Consider the following 22,165-nt stretch of genomic DNA (forward strand, 5'->3'; position numbering starts at 1 on the left):
TGACTCATCCTTCTATCTCAGGATCTCACCTTGTCCTTGGGAAAACCTTTGTTATGGATTTCTGAGTGAACACCATGAACATCTCCATGTCAAAATGTAAACAAAAGGCTCCTCAGGGGGTTTTGGCACTGGCATGCCATGGAGTTGAGTAATGCTCAAGGATACCTTGGTTTTCGCATATCTAACCCTGTTACCAATTTTTTTTTATTCCAACCAGTCTTGAACATCAGCAAGCTCAGCCTACTGGAATCAGGGTCTTAATCCCAGCTTCTTCTTGGGGTTCATCTTTGCATTAGCAGAAATTGGTCATGGCCAGGTTGGACGGGGTGTGGAGATCCCGATCTCATGGAAGGTGTCCCTGCCTATGGCTGGAACAAGATGGTCTTTAAGGTTCCTTTCCAACCCAAATCGTTCCATGATTCTGTGGCCTTGGGGATGAAACATGGACATTTTTCCCTTCTGGAAAGACAGACATTCCCCTGAGGAACAGCTGAAAACCCTGCCAAACATAAACACTGTTTGGTGGGACTGGTGCTGGATGGTGCCCAGCCCAGCTGGGAGTGTTCTGGCTATTTTGGCACCTCAGAGAATTCATCAGAAAGCAGGGCAAGGAAAACAGGCTATGAGTCCCTCACAAACCACAACTCCAGATCAGCCCTTCACAGAGGGCCTTTCTCAGTAGCCTCTGGCCTAGATGTGGAAAGTCTAAAGAAATTAGGTTTCCCTTATTCCCTGGTGACTTCCAAGGTCACAGCCTGGCATGACAACTACTGCACAACTCTCTGACAGGAGGGTGGGGTTGGCTGCTTCTCCCAGGCATAAGTCTTAAGTGATAAGACAGTCTTAAACTGTGCCAGAAGAGGTTTACATTGCACATTAGGAAGAATTTCTTCACAGAAGGAGTGATTAGACATTGGAAGGGGCTGCCCAGGGAGGCGGTGGAGTCCCCATCCCTGGAGGTGTTCAAGAAACAACTGGAAGTGACACTGGTCTAGTTGATAAGGTGGTGATCAATCACAGGTTGGACTCAATGATCTCGGAGGTCTTTTCCAACCTAATTAATTCTGTGATTCTGTGGCAGAGACACTCACGCAAAGATACTCACTTCCCCATGAGCATCTCTTCAATGGGCAAGAAGAGAACTTGTTTTCTCCCATAGCAGCCCCATGCCCCGGCACTGAGATGATCTCAGAGTTCTTTCAGTCTTCTGAGCTACCCAGCTTTTCTTTTCTCTTCTTTCCTTTCCTGTGCAACAAGGAAATAGGTCACATTTCAAAGAAACCAGCAACGGTGGTTTGCGAATGCCTGAGCACTCACTGGATGGTGCAGCCCTTTCCCCTCCTGTTTCCCAAAATCGACACATTTCTCACTCAACAAAGAAGATTTTCCCTCTTTGTTCCTTTCCTCCTTCACACCAGCTGTAAGGAAGCTTCCAAAGCCATCGGGCTCATCTGCAAACCAGGTAAGAGGCACTTTTTTTTTGCTGTCGGCATCTTCGGTCGCGGTTGCGCGTCATGGCTGCTTTGTTCCTTTTCTTGTGCCTTCCTGCCCACCCCGACAGCACTGGGGGTTTAGAGGGAAGATCTTGTAAAGCCTTGGTGTTAACAGGCCCAAATAGTTAATAAGGGTGAAACCCCGGTGTCAACAGGCCCAAATGAATCCATTGTGTGACCCTCTCTGCCAGTTACTCCATCCGTTCAAGTTTGGGTCTAAGTCAGGGGACATCACACTCTTTTTGAAGGTGAGTGAGGTTTAGATAGGTCAGAGCTTGCTGAAATGGTGGTTTGAGGTCCAATACTCATAGCCAGCCATTCTCTTCCCTTTATGCACAGACGTGACATCAAAATTTGTCTCCTTTGGGAGATTTTCTTTAAACTGCCTGCGAGCCTCAGTGGCACTGTGGGAAAATTTAGGATACCTGGCACCTGCTGGATAATGATCTGAATACTCAAGGAGGACTTCAGAGATTTGCTGCTGATCAATGTAACAGCAAATATACCCAAAAACAGAGACCTCTGGCAAACTCACATTTATTTCCTTGGATTTCTTTGTCATCTCCTCTGTTCCTGCCCTGCAAAGGTCCAGGTCCCATCAATCCAAACACAGCCCATGGTGTTATGGAATAAACTAGAACAAAGGAAAGTTGAGTTTGAACCTCAGAAAACATTTCCTAGTGGACAGATCTATTAGAATATGGAATAAATACCACAGGCACACAAGGAAAACCCATCACATAGGGAAGAACCGGAGAGGAGGCTGGAGAAGGGATCAGGCAGAAGGTTCCTCGCTGACAGGGATGAACAAACTAATCTACAAGGTTGTGATTTCGGATATATTCATGATTCTTGTATTTTCCACCTTTCTTCATCCTTTTTCCTCTTGAGAAGAGGGACCCAAGTCCCTGAAACTCCTGATGCTCCCAGGAATAGGATTTCCTAAAGAAACATGGATGGTGTCCCAGCAGTATTTAGGATTCACACATATCTGCATAACTTTAAAAGTTAATTCCCATTAAAATCTTGACCAGAAAGAGGGTTTCCTGGAAGTTGTCAGGATGTTACCAATCTCTGTACTGCCCTGTAAAGCAATAGGCTCCAAAAAGAGCAGAAAACTTGGAAATTCCCAGGCTCCAGACACGATCTAAGCCCTCTCAGTGACGCACAGAAAACTTGGCTTGAGCAGGAAAAGTCTGAAGGGACAACAGATGTGTCAGTTAAGCCAGGTTTAACTCACACAAACCCCGAGCAGGTGGGACTGGTAGCACAAAACCAGAGATACCAAGGGCAAGGGAAGCCAAAGAGAGGATATTTTTCCCCCCTACCAGTGTGTGGGTTTGAGTTGAGTAACAGGGCTGGGAACAGAAAGGTGCCCAAAGCAGCTGCTCGTGAGGTAATGCAGGAAATTCATCTGGAGGGTTGGAAATACCCAAAAGTACCAAATAGATGTTACAAAAGCATTTAAAAGCCCTCAAACTTTGTTTAGCACTTGTTTTTTCCAGGAATCTCTGCTGACTCCTACAGTAGCATTAGGTGGGTTCCATCAAATGGACAGGTTGGGAATCCCAGAATGGTTTGGGTTGGGAGGGATCTTAAAGTTCATCCTGTTCCACTTCCTGCCATGGGCAGGGACACCTTCCACTAGCCCAGGGCACTCCAGCTTGGCCTTGGACACTTCCAGGGCTGGGGCAGCCACAGCTTCTCTGGGTAACCTGTGCCAGTCCCTCCCCACCCTCACAGGGAAGAATTCCTTCCCGATATCCCATCTATCCCTGCCCTCTGGCAGTGGGAAGCCATTCCCCTTGTCCTGTACCTCCATCCCTTTTCCCCAGTCCCTCTCCAGCTCTCCTGGAGCCCCTTTAGGCTCTGGAAGGGGCTCTCAGGTCTCCCTGGAGGTTTCTCTTCTCCAGCTGAACACCCTCAAAGTATAATACTTGGGTAACATGATACAGGCTTAAAGTAATATATATATATCTATAATATAATACAGGCTCAAAGTATATACATATATATAATATGATACAGGCTCAAAGTATATAATCCTTGCTTAGTATTTAGTGCAGGAATATGAATTTTTAAACACAGTTTTGATCACTGAATGTGCTTATTTAGCTTTGTAGCATCCCAGAGGTTCCAGGAAAGGCCCAGCTGGGTGTGGGATTAAATGGGCACAGCAGAGACCAGGCCTGGGCTGGAGAGAGCCCAGAACATGAAACAGATCCCAGGGGCCACAGAGAACATGGGCAGCTTTTACAAAGTCCATGCACAGCCAGCAAACACAGTTCCAGCCTCAGTAAGGGAGGCACTAAGGATAAAGCATGAACTGGTCTTAAATAACTCCATTTCCCTGCATCCTATTCAAATAAACAAAGCCCCTTTGCTGCTATAATTTAAAATGAACAGAAAGCCCTGGGCAGATCTAGCCCATTATTTCTCTCTGCTCTGAACAGTTTTATACTTGGAAAATGGAGATCACAAGCTGCCTGTTAGTGGAGCATTTCAACACCCAGAGCAGACCTTTCACATAGGAAATGTGAACACGAACTTCCACTGCCCCTCACGAGTCCCACACGTGCCCAAATACACTCTGGTCACATGGAAACACATCCTCACCCCTCAGAGCTGATGAGATTTTGCAAGAGCAGAGCTGAACTCCAAGCCTTTAACTTCCCCAGCCTCCAGTTGTATTGATTTTCCTCTTCAGAGTTTCCTCTTCAGGACTTTCCTCTGACCACCCTGTAATCCTGCCCAGTCTGAATCTGTTTAATCCTCACAACACAGAGCAGTAAACAGTGTTCAAAGCAATCCTGAGCAGCCCTGATGAGGCAAACCTTGTGCTCCTACTCTGCTGAAGACCTTTCAAGACCATCACTAACCACCAGGACATTATTTTACACATGATTTTGGGATCTTGCAAAATTTCCGTCCTTGTTGCAAATTAGATTTAAATCTTAGACTCATCTTTAGTCTTTTAAAACTCCAAACAGAAAACTTTGCTGTCAAAATGCAGTAAACTTTGCTGTCAGGTGGCTGTTGGGCTCTGAGTCTTTCTATTTTATTTGCCCAGTTTCTGCCCTTAAATCCAGGTCTGCCAGTGCAGTGCCCTGGTCTCCATCAGTCACAGTGCAGGTTGTCACTGCTCTGGCTCTCGAAAGGTATTTCCTGGGATGTCAAACATGTCCTTGCCAAAACAGAAGCCATCTCCCACTTCCCTGTGCACAGCTACTTCCAAAGAGCAAATGTAGGGACCTCAAATTCCCAACCCAACAGGACATTGTCAGCAGACCCTGGTGAACCAGGACCTCAAACTGCTCCTGACCACCGAAAGGAACAGGGAGGTTAATCACCATCACCTCCCAGTTCATACCAGGGCAGCTTAGCCAAGACTTACTTTGATAAATCAGAGGAGTGGAACCTCTTAAGCCAGACCTTGTAATAGCCTTTGGCTTCCAACAGGCTCCAGGGGCCCCTCACTAGTGACAGCATTACTTTGGCAGGTCCAGATGCACGAAAGCCACAAAGGACGAATGCTAAAGGAGATGAAACTTTAGGCAAGACCTGTCACTTGTACCTTGGGAAATACACACAGGTTTTTTTTTATTCTGGATGATCTTGGAGTACATCAAAAAAGCAATCACTTCAGGTCCTGGGTGCCCCTGAGGGGATGAGACAACATACAATTCTTGCAGTGAGTTAATAATTCAAACAGATTTAGGAGTCTGGGGCAAGAGGTGGGGGAAGAGGCTTCAGATAATGCTTTTGCTGGTTTTTTTCTGTATTTTTCTGAAAATCCTATGGGGTTTTAAAACAGCACAAGAACTTCACTTCTGAGTCCTGTTGGCCATAATAAAGCAGGTGTAAAGATGTCCAAGTGACTGTTCTTTCAAGCCCCACCATAGATCATCTAGAGATTCAATGTTCTTATGGTGCTGGGCAGTGTAATGTGACAGCCAGTGTGGTACTTGGGAGAACTCCAGCCCTTGGCATCCTCTGCCTCCTTCAACATCCTCATCTGCAGGAGAGGGATCATCATCATCCCTCAGCTGCCTAGAAATAAAGAATTGAGACATGGGACCTGGGTACAGAGCACCATCAGCACATTTCTGAGGAGCAAAGCCCTGGCCAAGCCTGGGGTAAAGCCTTTGAAGGGACAGGGAACAGTTCTGGTTTTTAGGAACCAGGTGTTCCAGGTGAGAGCTCTGAGGCACATCAAGGTTACAAAGCAGACAAGAGCAATTTTAAAGCTTTATTACTTAAAAGAATGGCTGGAGCTGTGCCAGGGGGATTGGGATGGATCTCAGGGAAAGGTTCTTCCCCCACAGGGTGCTGGGGCACTGCCCAGGCTCCCCAGGGCAGTGGGCACGGCCCCAAGGCTGCCAGAGCTCCAGGAGGGTTTGGACAATGCTCTGAGGGACAGGGTGGGATTGTTGGGGTGTCCTGGGCAAGGCAGGAGTTGGACTGGATGCTCCTTGTGGGTCCCTTCCCACTCAGGACATTCTGCAATGATATAATACTGAGAAAATCCTCTGTTGCAAGAGTTAAAAGCCGGAAGCAGAACACTGACCCTTCCATTTCATCCCCCGGGAGCACTGGCAAGGGCGTGGAGTCGATGGGACACTCTGGATTCTGCCCGGGGCTGCTGGAAGGGCTGGGTTGGGCAGCACTGGGATGAGCTGCAAAACTGCAAAGCAGAAACAGCTGAGCAGCAAAACCACCATGCTGCCACTTCTGGGGTTACTCCCTCCACTAACCAGGAGCGCTCCAGCACCTGCAAAATATTAGTGAAAATAGTCTCAAACCTTATTTTGTGATTATTTGACCCAAACCAGTCACTCTCCCAAGCACTTAGAGCTGCCTGTCAACAATTAAGTGGCCAGAAAACCCAATGGCAGAGACAAAGCTGGAAGAGACACCAGACCCAGCAACACTCAGTCATTGACCCAAACCCTGAGCTCAGATCTCATGGAAAGTCCTTCTGCCTCCAGATGCCCAGCACAACCACATTTTGCTCAGGTTCTATCTCATTTTGGCCAAAAAGAGAAGAGAACTGAAGCCAGCTGAGACCTTTAAAGTCTTTTTAAAGAACCAACTTGTTTTAAAAAAACAACTTGTTCGTGCTTCTGAAAAGCAGAGAGATTTTCAGAAGTTTGGAATTCCAAAAATCCCTCAGCAGAAACTTATTAAATAACAAAGTTATGATAGATTGGGCTAGTGAAGAACAGTTTTTGGGTCTCCTGCTTCTTCTTGCCTCTTCTCCATCTCCCTAGAAAACTCCCAGTGCTGGTCTCTGAAGCAGATCAGTGAAATCTGCTGTTGAGATCTGCAAGGCAGGTGGAAAATTATGGTTTTCAGAGTGAAAATCATGACTATTTTCCTGTCAGATGTTTGTGCAGATCCTGAAGATTAGTTGAGAAGACTTACACACATGGTTTGCCCCTCAATTTTTATCTGAGACTATAATCTCTCATGCACAGAGCTCAAAAGCAGAGGTGGGAGCACCCAGCCTGAATAATATCTTATAGCTAGAGCCTTATTTTATTAATAAAGAAGTGTGAGACTGTGCACATGTCTAGAAATCAGTGGAGGAAACATCCTCCTGAATTCCATATCAGAAGTTCAAGGTCCTGGAGGACGAGGGGGATCATGTGAAGCACAGAGGGGGATCAAAGAGGGTCCTGCCAGGGCAAACTGGGCAGACTCAGCACAGACACCAGTGCTGTGGCTGAGCTGGGAAAGGAGCCAGCAAATCCTGCCCCAAGGAACATAATTTTGATGCAAAACCAGACAGTAGTCTAGAGAAAAGCCCCACAGCCACAGCAAAACCAGGAGCCAGAGGAACAGGTAGAACTTTCAGGGATGTTTAGTGCTGTCTGCATCTCTCCCAAATCATGTTAAACAGCACCAGGCACTTCTGGGAACTCAGCTGGGCCAAGCAGGGCAGGACATGCCCTGCACAGCTGCCAGTGCCCTGGATTCCCTGGAACTTGGAAGGATTTCCATTTTGTCTGTGCTGAAAGTGCTGAAGAAAAACCTATTTCCAACCGTTGTCGCTGCTATGAGGCAGCTGTGAGCGAAATCTCTCTGCCACCAGTGCCCCAAACACTGCCAGGTTGGTTGGCAGTGTCCAAACACTGCCAGGAACACCCACCATGGTTGGATGCAGCCCAGGAGCCCAGAGGGATCTCTGGCACAAAATTCCTTGGACCACAATGTTCTCCTGCAGAATTTGTGTCAGTGGGTTATTGGTGTCCTGCACTCTCAGGTGACAAGGGGAGGCTGCAGGAGGGGGAAGCAGAAGACAAGTGACCAGAAGGTTTTCCTAACCTTCTACTACTCCTTTTAGTGTCTTGCATCCAAGAGGGACATGAGGATGGGTGCTTGCAATGGGATGAGCTGCAAGGTCACCTCAAAGCTGGTTTTCCTTGGTGGAAAGGTCTGGGGAGACATTTTGCCCATGTAAGGAGAGCCTGAGCAGGGCAGACAGTGATTAATGCAACCTCCTCTTGACAGCACAGGAAGGACAAACACTAAGAACTTACCAGACCATGCAGAATGAGCTATTTTCTCATCTTAGTCATGATCACTGAGCCACATCATAAATATGTGCCAGAGAATACTCAGTGCTGAGCATGTCACCCCAGTCTGTGAGCAAGTGAAGGGCTTCGTTCTCATTTCAGTGAAAGACAACCAAAAATGTCAACAGCAAAAGAAAAAATCCTCCTGCATTCAGCATTTTTCAGTCTTCCAAAAAACACTGAGTGAACTGGAAATTACATTTCTGGCCCCAGAAAGAAACCGAAAGTAGGATTTTCCCTAACGGAACCCGTAACTGCAGAAATGAGAGATGGGAAAGTCCTGTGAGCTCATCCCAGGTTCTTCCTGTTCCCTACAGCACAATTTCTGATCCAGTGCTAAGTGAGTGAAAATGGGACTTTCACTCTTTCCCCTGTTCCACATCCTGATGATCCTTCTTGCTCGGAAATGTTTCCTGAGAACTGGACTTGCTTTCCACTGATTAATATCTTCTGCTTTATCCCCAGATCATCTTATCTGCACATCCAGAAGAGTTTTTCCTCTCTGAAAGACTCTTATGCTCCTTAGATAATTCTATTTTGCTCTCAGATTTCCCCCCATCATTTTTGGTCCACAGTTACTGTGTCCTCCACTCCCACAAGCTGTGCTCATTAATCAGCCCGGCCAGGCCCTTCATCTCTTTCACTGTTCTCTCCTGAACTTGTCATGATTCCAGCGCTCTTAAGATCAAATCACCTACTGAAATAAGTCATTTCAGTAACACCAAGGTGCTGGGATCATGTTCACCACTGGTACTGAGCCACATGGGTGGTATTGATTTTCTTTTTCATGTTGAAACTGCAGGAACTGCTTTGGTCTGTTCTGTGCAGACTAAACTCCCCTTCGTGTGCCTGAGGAGCAATGAGTGCACCCAGAGATCTGCCAGCATCTTCCACCCCTCTATTCACAGCAATATTCTGATTATAAAGGCCAATGGTATATCTGCAGCACCAGTGGTGAGCGCCAGATGCCCAACACCTTCCTCTTGTCGTGTTGGGATTTGCTGGTTCCCCCTTCATCTGGTTTTCAAAGCCAGATTGAGCAGCCCTGTGACTCATGGCCGTCAGAGCCCGTGGCACTTATTGCAAGTACGGAGAAGTTGCTTTGGTGTCTCAGCCAACTTCAGAGTTGGATATTTATAAGCTGCCTAAATCCCCTCCAGCAGTGCTACAGAAGGTTGTCTCCCTGTTTTGGGCGCTGCTGTGCCAGCACTTGGAGCACAGGAGCCACTGTGCCTCAAATCTGGGGCAATTTAATTGAAGACAAACCATCTCCAAGAGCCACTTCAGAGATGGTTGGAGGCCCTGCAGCAGCACTGGCTCCTCACAGGGGAGCTGGAACATTCACCTGGCACTGCCCCAAGCAGAAGCCCCTGTCCCTAGGCTTGGGGCAGCTCAGGTCACATGGAAACCTTTGTCTCATCCAAGCTGGGGTGACCAACACATGGCACTGGTGCAGCACCAGTAAGGCCAAGCTCAGTACTGGCCTGAATGGGAACTGCCTGCTGGGTTTGGAATAGATTATAGGGAGAAATTCTTTACTCAGAGGGTGGTGAGGCCCTGGCACAGGTTTCCTGGAGAAGCTGTGGCTCCCCCATCCTGGAAGTGTCCAAAGGGCTTGGACGGGGCTTGGAGCAACCTGGGCTGGTGTCCCTGCCCACGGCAGGGGGTGGGACTGGATGGGCTTTAAGGTCCCTTTCAACCCAAACCATTCTGTGGTTCTGTGATTCCCCATTCCAATCCACCTCCTCTCCCAGAGGGACATGCAGAGCTCCAGGGATGCCTTTAGAGGAAGACTATAAACCAGAATAAATGTATCAACTGCTAAATTTGCATAAATATTGTCCAGAGTGAGAATACCTTAAAAATACTTCCGTAGAGACAGAGAAGGCAGGGAGTTGTGGACACATCAACCCATGTCTGACAGAATCCACCGTATGAAATCAGAGGAGAGCTTATGCTTAGGAAGATGTTACTTAGGGCAACACAGTGACCATTTTCTCTCAAAACTAAATGAAGGCAGAATAACTCAAGGACGGAAACCCAACCACAGTGCTAAAATTTGAGCTCAGCTGTCACCTTTATTTTTAAACGGCACAGTCAAAGCCTAAATGCAGCTGTTAATGTAACAAAGCCACCATCATTTTGTGGTTGGAAATAGAGCTGTCAGCCCCTCCAGCACCTGGAGCAGGGAGGCAAGAAGGGCACGTTGCTCAGAGCAGCATCAAACCTGCTCAGTGGGTTTAGTCCTCCCAGAGAAGGACCTGCCCAGCACCATCAGAAGGACCCAGGCCAGTGTACGTCATAATAAACTCATTTCCAGTAAGATGTGTCACACCCAGTGCTCTCAAAGCCCTCTGTGTCACCTCTCCTGCAACCTGCTGAAGGCTGTGCTACTTGTAGTAGGAAATAGGGAAGTAGTGAAGTAAGTGGCCAGGGAATGGACTCAAGCCACAAGCTCACAATCAATCCCTCAGGTAAATACTTCATTTAATCTTCCTGCAGTTTGACACTCCCTAAACACTCTGCTCTGGCAGAAGTGGTCACAGCACGAAGGCTGGCAGAGCCCAAGGAGTATTTGGATGATCCTCTGGGGCACAGGGGGTGACTCTTGGGGATGGTCCTGTGCAGGGCTGAGGGTTGGACTGGATGATCCTTGGGGGTCCCTTCCAGCTCAGCACATTCTGGGATTCTGTGAGTCAATCCCTAGGCCTGTGATGTTGTGTGTAAGTTGTTATTTCAGCAAAAGCCCCTCACAAGGTTTTGCAGGGAGGGCAGGTAGAAGCAAGCAAAATCCAGAGCCCTTTTCCTCCAACTTATGCCCAGGCTACTGCAGTTTTTGCTCATTGGTTCCATAACCACCTGCTCCATCTCAAACCCAGAGGATCCTGCTGGCATCAACCCCTTGGTAGCAGGAACAGCTCTGTGCTCACCCATCCCCAGGACAAACATCCTGCCATCACTTATTTGGAGCCGTGGCTGTGTTCCCAGAGCACAGGAGCACTCGGGCAGCCAGGCAGGAGGGTGTGAGGGGTTTAACTCTGCCCCTCAGCCCCTCATTAACAGCTGGTCAGCATGAGGGCTCTGGAGCCAGGAGTGTTTTCAGTGGCTCCACAAAGGAGCAGCAGGGGGTTTTCACAGCCTTTCTAACTAAACCCACATCCAACAGAGGAGCACAGGCTTCCTTAGGACAACAGAGTGACTTCCTTTACCCAAAAGCATCACACGGTGGTGTCACCCTGCACGTGGGGACAGCACCCACCTATTCCAGAGCTGCCCTGAGAGGGCCACTGCTCACCAGGGGCATTTGGCTTCTGAGAAGATGTTGCTACAAACCAGGGGCAGCTCCAAGGGCTTCTGTTCCTGTGCTAATCCAGCCACTGAAGCCTGTGGCAGAGCAGGAAACAGGAATCGGGGTACCTGTGCTTGTCTGCACCACTGGATGTTCCTGAAATATTAATGTCACCTTGAGTTAAACAAATAAACCCATTCAGTTAAATTTTCTGTGCCCCTCATTGCAGCATTTTAGGAAAAATATGGTTCTTTACATTCTGATTTATCAAGGTCTGATAAATACTCAGGAAATATAAAATGTTCAACAAGTTTGGACATCAGGGTTGCCCAGAGCAGCTGTGGCTGCCCCATCCCTGGAAGTGTCCAAGGCCAGGTTGGACAGGGCTTGGAGCAACCTGGGCTAGTGGGAGGTGTCCCTGCCCATGGCAGGGGACGGGACTGGGTGATCTTTAAGGTCCCTTCCAATCCAAACCATTCTGTGGTCAAAAGTAACCCAAAACAAGTCTTGTCTGTGTAGGGACAAAATTTGTTATGGCTTTGTTTTATGTCAAAATCATAAGGGTTGTGGAGAAAATATAAATATATATGTATAGTAAAGATACTCTGGTGAAGAATAACATTTTATATGTTTATAGATAAGGAAGCAACACCCTGTTCTTTAGGGAAAAAGCAAAGTACTTTTGCTAAAATCCTATAACTGTTGTGGGTTGGACTCCATGATCTCAGAGGTGTTTTCCAACCTGGTTGATCCTGTGATTCTGTGATTGTGTGATTTTTCAGAAACCCGTTGGTACAATGTTCTCACTGTGCTTTTCCTCAGGGGCTGAGCTCTGCCTTCTCACAGGAATATCTGCCCTGGTCTCCTGTGGAGGGTTCCAAACCCACCCTTGTGCCCCCCTAAAGCAGCTGCACCGAGGGCTCACGAGTGAAACCCCAGAGAAAGCGGGGTTTGTAACCCCAAGAAGCTGCTTTCTGGGAGCTGGGCAGTGCCAGCTGTTGACCAAACCCAGCCTGAGCAGAGCAGGCAGAGCTGTCCCTCCACAGCCCCCTCCCCTTCCCCCGCTCCCAGAGCTAATTGCTTCCGCTCATTAGCATCTGACAAATAACCACGGAGGGAAAACAAGTCCCCAGCAGGATCTGAGCGAGCTCAGGCCTTTGTTGCCATCTCCCCGCTCCAAAGCGGCGTGTCATCGATTTTCCGTGCTCTGCTGCACCGGTGCTGCCTCTCGGGGAAGGATGAGCACCACGAGCGGCCAAACCACAGCAGAGCAGCAAGAAGAGAGGGTCTGAGAGCCGCAGGGTGGGAGCAGAGGTGGCACATGGCACCCTCTCAGCCTCTGGGCACAGATTTGTATCTGTGCCAGACCCCTCAAACATGAACTGTCAGCAAGGGCACTGGCTCGTGGGAATAAACGTTTACCAGAGCTGAGGGCACCCAAGGCAGCCTGTCCAGCTCAGGTCCTGGGTGGAAGGTGGCACAGAACACCAGTCACCCATTCCCCTGCCACTGGCTTGGCACTGGCTGCTTCCAGTACACAGAATCACAGGACCATTAAGGTGGGAAAAGCCTTTAAGATCATCCAGTTCCCCTGCAAGTCTAACACTGCCAAGGCCATCACTAAGCCAAGTGCCACATCTACATGTCTTTTAAATCCTTCCAGGGATGGGGACTCTACCACTGCCCTGGGCAGCCTGTGCCAGGGCTGGACAACTCTTCCAGTGAAGTAATTTTCCCTAATATTCATATTAAGTCTTCCCTGGCACAACTTGAGGCTGTTTCCTCTTGTCCCAGATAAGATGAAATAGTGACCCCCACTTGGGCCCTCCCTCCTGCCAGGGAGTTGTAGAGAGTGAGAAGGTGCCTCCTGAGCCTCCTTTTCTCTAAGATCAAGGCCACAGGTATTTGAGCAGAGCCACTCCCCCTGTGTTTGACCTCCAGTAACACTGTACTGGGTGGCACAAGGTCTCTGGACACAGATTTAGAAAGGGAAAGAGGGGCACTGATCTCCATGAGCTCTTCTCTGGGTCTGGTACAGTCCTGTCACTGTCATGAGCCTTCACATATCACTGGGGCACCAGAGCCCTTCATGAGCCTTGCAAGTGGAATTGTTGCTGTGGAATTTAATATTTTTCCTTTCAAAAAGGACTGTGGACTGTCCCCAGGGCCAAATGGTTCCAGTGTTTCACTTCATGTGGGAGAAGAACATCAGGAGGAATTTCTTCCTGGAAAGAGTGCTCAGGCTTTGGAAGGGGCTGCCCAGGGCGGTGGTGGAGTCACATCCCTGGAGATGTTCAAGGAACAGCTGGACGTGGCACTCAGTGCTCTGGGCTGGGGGACAAGGTGGTGTTTGGTCAAAAATTGGACTGGAAGATTTTGGAGGTCTTTTCCAACCTTGGTGATTCCATATGGAACATTCCTGCACTGTGGACTTCCCTGCTTCGTTCAGGGCCAAGATCACACAAGGCCCTTAGTGGCAACCAGGTTTTTCTGTGGAGTTTCTGTAAAAGCCAACACTTCAGGCAGGTCTGAGTCAGTGCTGCTCCCTGAGAAGTAGAGGAGATGGTTATCTCCATATACAAGCAGAAGGCAGCCTGTTAGTGAGCACAAACACAAATGGGCTCATGGTTCATAAACTCCCACTCACACGTAGCTCAGTTGCTGACAAATGGGTGAGTAGCTGAGGTTTCAATGAGCTGGGAGGTCAGAAAAGCAGCTCTGGCCAGGAATGGGAATGCTCAGGAGGAAATCTTGGGAAGAGCTGCCATGGAGTGCATAAATAAAAATTAAACATTAATCAGGAACCTGCAGCCAGGTCAATCCAAAGTTAAGTTTGTCAGGTTTGTCTTTGAACTAAGAAGCATTTCATGTTGAATCGAAGTTATTTTAAAGCTTTCTGTTATGTAAGATTTAAAAAAAAACCAAAAACAAACAAAAAAACCCAAATCAAAACATGTGCCTGAGCTCCAGGAATCAGCTCTTCATTTCATCCTCCTGCACAGTGCCAGCTCCTCTTGGGATGAATGACTTGGAAAGGCAGCTGGAGGCATTTTTCAGCCCTTCTTATCTTCAGCCATAAATCCAGTTCTCAGATCAAATCAAGAACAACTGAATGGAATCCAGGGAAGGGATGGGGGACAGCCAGAAGGTCCCTGCACATGCAAGTCCAGAGGGAAGCGGCTGCTGCTTGAGATCACTCTGTCTCTGCCACCCCTTTGCTCCTCACCCCAGCTCCCAGCCCTAAATCCTCCCCATCCCTTCTCTGTGCCACAGAGAAGGCTCAGCCCTGCTCCTCCATCCAGCCACCACTCTGTGGGGGCTTCAGGGCTCCTGGAGAGCTCAGGGAACAGGAGGGTTGGGATAACCCTGGGTACAGACCTGTGTTCAGGGCTCTCCTGCAGCGCTGTCGGAAGGGGCTGGAGCAGCACCGTGACAACACACGTTTATTCTTTGAGGGAGCACAGGTGGCACCACGAGAAGCATCTTCCCTTCCCATGGGGTGGTCAAAGAGGCCAGTTCACATGGACAAGGAGGCTCCCCAGGCCAGAGGAGCTCGGGGCAGAGTGATGCTCCCTCCACACCCACCCAGCTGACTCACCTGCTGCAGGTCAAGCAGCTAAACTGGGCTGCCCATGGAACACCCCCCCCCGTGCCACAGGACACTCCCAACCCTAAGGGGCAGCAGAAGAGACCTCAGAGGAGCCGAAAGACCCCACCACCCACCCCAGGCTGACCTCACCTCTCAGCAATGCCAAATTTACCAGGCACTTCCAGCTGCCCCTGCTCCCCTTCCCCAGTCAAACCTCATGTAGGGGGTGGTTAAAAACCCCCTGCCCCACACTGCCCCCACAAACCTCGTCAGCAGCTCCCAGCACCACCTCCAAAGCATCCCCTAACCTCTCTGTGCTGGTTCCCACTCTCCAGCCCCTGATCTCCCCTGGGCAGGTCCCTCCTCTCCCCCAGGGTGACCCAACCACCTTAAAGGGACAGCTCAGCCAGCCAGGGCTGTGATCTAAAGGATTATTTGTGGTATAAGGGATTATTTGTGTTATATAGAATTATTTTTGGTATATGGGGGTATTTGTGGTATAAGGAATTATTTGTGCTATATGTGATTTTTGTGGTATATGGGGTTATTTGTGGTATATGGGTTTATTTGTGTTATATGGAATTATTTGTAGTATATGGGATTGTTTGTGGTATATGGGATTTATGTGTGTTATATGGGATTATTTGTGATATATGGGGTTATTTATGTTATATGGGATTTATTTGTGGTATATGGGGTTATTTGTGGTATATGGAATGTTTTGGGGTATATGGGGTTGTTTGTGTTATATGGGATTATTGCTGCCAGGACACTGGGACAGAAAATATGGTCCTAACAGGATGCTGAAGTTTGCCAGTGCTGCCTCCAGTTTCACCAGTGCTCCTGGGAACTGGCTCTGTATTCACACAAAGTGCTTCTGCTGCTCTGAGAAGTTACAAAATTAAACCAGTTCCTGTTGGTTCCTGTCTGATGAGTGAAATAAGTACCCAGCTATATATGGACATGATTGCCTGACATCTCCTGGGTGCCGTGGGCACAGATCCCACTGTGTTTCACATGGGGGTTCTTTTTTTTCAGGACATCTCCATGTCATGACACCAACTTGCAAACGTGGCCATCACCACAGGGGCCCTGGGTGACAGCCCCGAGGGCTCTGTCTAGCCTGAGGGGAGCACCCAAACCCAACAGGAACACCCAGGGCCAGAGACTAGGCAGGTACTGGAAAAATCAGGTCCTGTCACTTCAAATTAATGATGGGGGAGGGTCCCTTGCACAGCTTCTTCTGGGCATTTGTTACATTCACCAAATCAGTCCATGAAATTGGTTCTAACTTTTGTCTGCTTTGGGAAAAGGAGGTTGTGTGAGGTTTGTGGAAGTCTGTTGGAGTTGTTCAGGGTTGCTCAGGTCCACCCAGACGTAGTGCCAAGGACAGAGCTCAAGGAGCATTTGGATGTTACTCTTGAACACAGGGTGTGACTCTTGGGGATGGGCCTACGCAGGGCCAGGAGTTGGACTCGATGATCCTTGTGGGTCTCTTCCAACTCAGCATATTCTGTGGTTCTGTGGTTCCGTGACCAGAGCTGTAGTTTGGAAGAGGAGCTGAGTTATGCCCAGAAGACCCTGGGCTGGTGTGTGAGCAATGGGAAGAGCCAGGATGGTTGGACAAACCTTTTAAAAGTAAGAGGGGCTATAAATTATCCTGTTCAAGTTTGCTCTGTGACTTCAGCAGGTGACTTTCCCTCATGTCTGGGGACTTAAAAGTTTTTTCTAGTAGGAGTCATTTCCTACCAGGGTTCACCTGTGACAGCAAGGCTTGGATGAGATGGGTGGCACAGCCTGAACCAAGGCCTGGGATCACTCCATGAGGGTTCCTTCACTCACAGCTCTGTGTTTGGAGAGGAAAACCAGCCTGTTTATAACAGAACACTCTGTGTAGGCAGCTGGAAATTTTGTGAGAGCTCAGATGTCACCAATGGCTTCCGCCACCTCATTTGCACCTGTCTGAACAATTTGTTTGCTGTGATGTTCTGCTCCTGGACTTTCCAGGAGAGGGAATCAGCATGTTGAGGTGCAGCATCCTTGTACCTCCCTGATGTTTGTCCCAGGTGGGCAGTGGAAAGTAGCAGCACACGAAGAAGGCCATTGATCTCCCACTGCTCACTCAGCACTTCCTCTTCCTCCTGAACGTGACTCATGAGCTCACTGCAGTTAAACCCAAGAGCTGCAATCCTCAGTCTCATGTCCTTCAGTCCTGGGAACAGGATGAGGTTGGGAAGACCTGGTCATCTGAGGGAACCAGGTTTGGGAACCAGGTCTGGGAACCAGTGCCTGGGCTGCTTTGATGCCTGGAGGCATCACAGGATTAGGACGTTTGCTTTGGTCCCAAGCACCGACTCCAGTCTGGGTTTGAGCCATGGGGTGTTTTCCTTTGTGTCCCAGACCGGCAGCTCTGCCAAGACCCCACTCTGCTCCGTTGGATGGATTTGGTGGAAGGGGCTCCACAGTTGTGCTGTGCCTGACAGGGTTTCACTGGTCCCTCACCCAAGCTGTGAACACCACTGAGGCTTCCTGTTGTGGTTTCCTGCCTTGGCTGAAACGCCTCCTGTTCTCCCTTCCTGTTCTCATCAGGGCCATTTCGGGGCTTGATGGAGACAACAAACAAATAGGTACAGAATGGTCTGGTTGCCATAAATCCAGCTCCATGAGGGTCTTTGCAGAGCAGGGTTGGTTCCTCCTCAGCAGTTTCCTCCTCACCCTTATCCCATTCCTGCCCATCCAGAGCACAAATCCAGCCAACCCCTTCCCAGCTCTAGTGATCCCAGAGGCTGGCAGGAGGCAGCACTGCCACTGTTGTGCTGAGAGGGATGAAGGAGCCTGGGGGAGCCCCAGCAGGGCTGACCACCAGCCCAGACACAGCTCCAGCCACTGCCTGAGAGCAGAGGCCACAGCAATGGGCTCAACCCATTGGGTAGGGACTTCTCCCACAGTGTTCAGAAATAAGGGTCAAATTGGGAAGAACCAAGGCAAATTGCCCAAAAACACAGTGTCCTCTTTACGCTCCCAGTGTCTGTTTTACTCTGAACACGAGTGACGTGTTTGTGGGATGGGGACAACCACTCTGACCTTTCTTGGGGTCATCGTCTGCGCAGGGAACAAATGAGACCCTTCGGATCTGATGATGTGTCCATGAATCACAGCACACTGGCTTCTGTCAACACCCTCTGGGTGGGATTCTGGATGATTCAAGATAGAGATACAGGACTTGTGTAGATACAGAAGAAGGGCCTCTGCAGCAACTTGGTCAACAATGTGCCCCTTGCCAGCGGGATCAGAGTATCAGCCAAATTCAGAGACCACCAGAGTCAGGTATTGTGGGGAAAAGAAAACACAGATTGTTCAAAGGACAATTAGAGGAAAGTTTCTTCTTGTTCCCATCGACTGATGGTTGATGTCTGCCCAGAAGCACTTGAGCTTATCTCTATCTCCTTGTGCTGTGTTTGGTGCAACCGTGTATCTAAATGCTTCTTAGACATCTCATGTTGTAATCTTACTGCATTTAAGATTCTGGCCTCAGAGACCTCCATGACAAAACTAATTTACTCAGAGAGGTGAAAGAATTTCCTTTTATTGTGAAAAGAGGGCTGGAGAGAAAATGGTAGGAAGTCAAGGCTGAAAACTTCGGGATGGATGTGAGAAGCACTTTTTTAATAGTTAAGATAATTAACCATTTGGAGTGATTCACTGCAGGATTTGGTGCATTCTTTATTGCTTGGAATCTTTAAATCAAGCTCAGATGGGTTTTACTTATACTTTGTAGCTCTATTTAGGGCAGGGTGGAGGAATCCTGTGGGATGCTGTGGATGGGGATATGGATAGAGTGCGTATTTAGGAAGAGGTGCTGACCTTCTCAGGAAGTAAGTGCAGTGAAAGCACCTGAACTAACAGTTCTTGCCTGCAGTGCTAGAACAGGCAGAAAAAGCAAAGGCAATAAAGGATTTTAGTTTTTTCATAGAGCATTGGTCAAAGTCCTGAGTGTGAGGTTGTGGTTTTTTGTTTGTTTGTTTTTTTGTTTGCTTGGGTTTTTTTAACATTGTACTCTAACATTTATCTCTGATGTTCCTCTCCACAAGAGGTTTGAAATGACTCAGAGAGTCAGCTGAGGGCTGAAGAACCTCAAGACAGAGGAGTCTTAATTCCAACTAACCATTTTTGCAAAATTATGTGTCAGTGAAGAACATTCAGGGCAACGAGGCTGGTGAAGGGTCTGGAGCACAAGTTCTGTGAGGAGAGGCTGAGGGAGCTGGGGGGGCTCAGCCTGGAGAGGAAGAGGCTCAGGGGAGACCTCCTCACTCTAAAACCCTCTGACAGGAGGGGGAACCGGGGGGGTTGGTCTCCTCTCCTGGGCAGCCAGCTGTAGGACAAGAGGGCACAGCCTTTAGCTGTGCCAGGGGAGGTTTAGGTTGGACATCAGGAAGAAATTCTTCTCAGAGAGAGGGATCAGCCACTGGAAGGGGCTGCCCAGGGAGGGGGTGGACTCACCATCCCTGGAGGTGTTTAAGGACAGACTGGACATGGCATCAGTGCCATGGTCTGGGTGATGAGGTGGTGTTGGGTCATGGGTTGGACTCCATGATCTCAGAGGTGTTTCCCAACCTGGTTGATCCTGTGATTCTGTGATTCCATGAATTTTCTCTTCCAGACTGAGCACCAGCAGTGCGTGAACCACCCGGAGGAGTCCCAGGAAAGTCCCGGAGATGCCGGATGCCGCCGCTCACCTGCCCTTCTACTATGGTAGCATCGCCAGGTCAGAGGCCGAGGAGCACCTGAAGCTGGCGGGGATGTCGGACGGGCTGTTCCTGCTGCGGCAGTGCCTGCGCAGCCTGGGCGGGTACGTGCTGTCCGTGGTGTTCGACCTGCAGTTCTACCACTACCCCATCGAGCGCCAGCTGAACGGCACCTACGCCATCCTGGGGGGCAAGGCCCACTGCGGGCCCGAGGAGCTCTGCGAGTTCTACTCCAAGGACGCCGACGGGCTGTGCTGCCCCCTCCGCAAACCCTGCAACCGGCCCAGCGGGGTGGAGCCCCAGCCCGGGGTGTTCGACAGCATGAGGGACAACATGGTGCGGGAGTACGTCCGGCAGACGTGGAAACTGGAGGTACTGGCCTTTTCCAGGAGTGGGAATGTGCAAGGGGTGCTCACACCCTGCTGCTTGTGCCCTGACCCCTCTGTCGCCGCCACCCTGCCGCAAGATTTATGGCGAGGAGATCAGAGTTCTTTGCTTTCCTGCCCAGAAGAAGCATCTTTCCCAGAGAAAATGTTAGGTGTTTTCTCCTCCTGCATTCCAGAGAAACTTTCTCTGGTATGAGGAAAGAGATAAGAACTCACAGACATGCTAAGGGCCTCTGGGGTGGGGAGGGCCAGGGGACCAGTGATGATAAAGAAGAATAGGAGTGAGGCTTTTCTCAGGCCCAGTGTTCAGAGCACCATTAAGATAATTTCCTTGGAAGTCCAGTGTTCTTGACTCTGGAAATAAATTTTCCTACAATCCTTCCACTGCCTGGCATTTCGAGGGTACCTGTGTGTTATCTTACTTCACAGCCACTGTCATCCCCCTCTTGCTCTTGCATCATCCCCTCGTTCTTGCCCCCTCTAGAACAAGGTCCTTCTTGGAGGCTGATGGCACTAAGAACAGGCTTAATTCCTCTCTTTCACAGTTCCTTCTTCAGAAACAAGTCTAAACATCTTCCCAAGCCTTCTTGAGCTCTGACAGAGCCTGCCAGAGCTAAAGGAGCATTTGGATGATCCTCTGGGGCACAGGGTGTGACTCTTGGGATGGTCCTGTGCAGGGCTAAGAGTTGGACTCGATGGTCCTTGTGGGTCCCTTCCGACTCTGTGATTCTGTGACTCCCCTTTGGAACACCTAGACTTCCCTTTGCCAGCTTTTCCCCATGTGTCCTTCTCTCCTCTGCAGCCCATGGGATGCTCCCTGCCTTAGATCAGTGCTCTTCACATGAGATGCCTCCAAATGTTGTGCTAAAAATGGAATGAAACCAGACTTAGACTTTTGCCCAGGTCTTCCTCTCTCTTTGGAGTGGAGTCTTTGCCTATTTGAAGGTTTTTCCTATGTAGAGGGGTTTTTTTGCCAATGGAGCTTTTACCTATGAGCCTGAGCTTTTACCTAGGAACCTGTAGTATCTAAATAACTACAGACAGGTTCCTGTATTTTATTACAGACTAGAATATATATAATATATAAATAAAGCAAAACTCTCTAAGTGGTCACACTGGCAGCCCTGTAATTAATTTCCTTCTACCTCCTGTCACCTTGACAGTGGCTACTCAGACTCCTCCAAGTGTGATTTTGTTGTTTCATTGGAAGGGGCTGCCCGGGAAGGTGGTGGAATCACCATTCCTGGAGATGTCCAAGGAATGACTGGACGTGGCACTCAGTGCTCTGAGCCAGTTCACAAGGCTGGGATCGGTCACAGGTTGGAATTGTTGATCTTGGAGGTCTTTTCCAACCTAATTGATCCTGTGATTCCATATTTTAATTCAAGTCCTGGCAGACATACAGCTCAGGAATTGTCCTTACGGAGTCTTTCTAGAAAGGCTCTCTAAATTTGGCCTATTTTAGAGCAAAGGTATTTGACAGAATGAGGTATTCTATAGGGTTTCTATAGCAGAATGAGGTATTCTGGACCAGAATGAGTTATTTCATGCCAGAATTCTTTACCAGAAGCAGGTGTTCTATGGGGTTTCTCCACGAACCAGATCTGTGGCCACTGACAGATAACACAAAGGACATCGCCACCTCCTGGCAACGAAAAATAAGAGTTTAGAGCAGGTGTGAGCCCAGGGAAATGAATTGAGGGTCCCTCACTTGATTTCCAGACTGCACTGCTCTTGCAGTTCTGGTGTCTGGAGCTGGTGAGCAGCCAAGAAGGCAGGAGCACCAGAGACGTTCTGCTTTAAAGAAAATCATGGAATTCTGGACTCTCCTGAGTTCGAAGGGACCCACAAGGCCATGCCCACTGCCCTGGGGAGCCTGGGCAGTGCCCCAGCACCCTGTGGGGGAAGAACCTTTCCCTGAGATCCATCCCAACCCCCCTGGCACAGCTCCAGCCCTTCCCTGGGTCCTGTCCCTGGTCCCAGAGCAGAGCTCAGTCCCTGCCCCTCCGCCTCCCCTCGGCAGGAGCTGCAGCCCCCGAGGAGTCTCCCCTCAGTCTCCTCTGCTCCAGCTGAACCAGCTGAGTG

The 22,165-nt window shown here is 49.2% G+C and overlaps 1 protein-coding gene across 3 annotated transcripts in view; it reads left to right on the forward strand.

Annotated features, from left to right (window-relative positions):
- The first annotated feature begins 1,401 nt into the window (after positions 1-1,401).
- LOC127481393 (tyrosine-protein kinase ZAP-70) overlaps positions 1,402-22,165 on the forward strand; it is a 31,024-nt gene continuing 10,260 nt past the window's right edge. Inside the window, exons 1-2 of one of the 3 annotated variants that reach the window (XM_051810651.1) lie at positions 1,402-1,462; positions 19,610-20,066. In XM_051810651.1, coding sequence (XP_051666611.1) covers positions 19,665-20,066 — 402 coding nt within the window. In that variant the 5' untranslated portion in view covers positions 1,402-1,462; positions 19,610-19,664. Of the gene's footprint in view, positions 1,463-18,194; positions 18,277-19,609; positions 20,067-21,734; positions 21,839-22,165 lie in introns of those variants that run through there. The other 2 variants (XM_051810652.1, XM_051810653.1) reach the window with 2 other exon arrangements.

This window comes from Manacus candei, unplaced genomic scaffold (genome assembly GCF_025592945.1).
Source record: "Manacus candei isolate 608988 ecotype Guabito, Panama unplaced genomic scaffold, ASM2559294v1 h1tg000078l, whole genome shotgun sequence".
NCBI classification, from domain to species: domain Eukaryota; kingdom Metazoa; phylum Chordata; class Aves; order Passeriformes; family Pipridae; genus Manacus; species Manacus candei.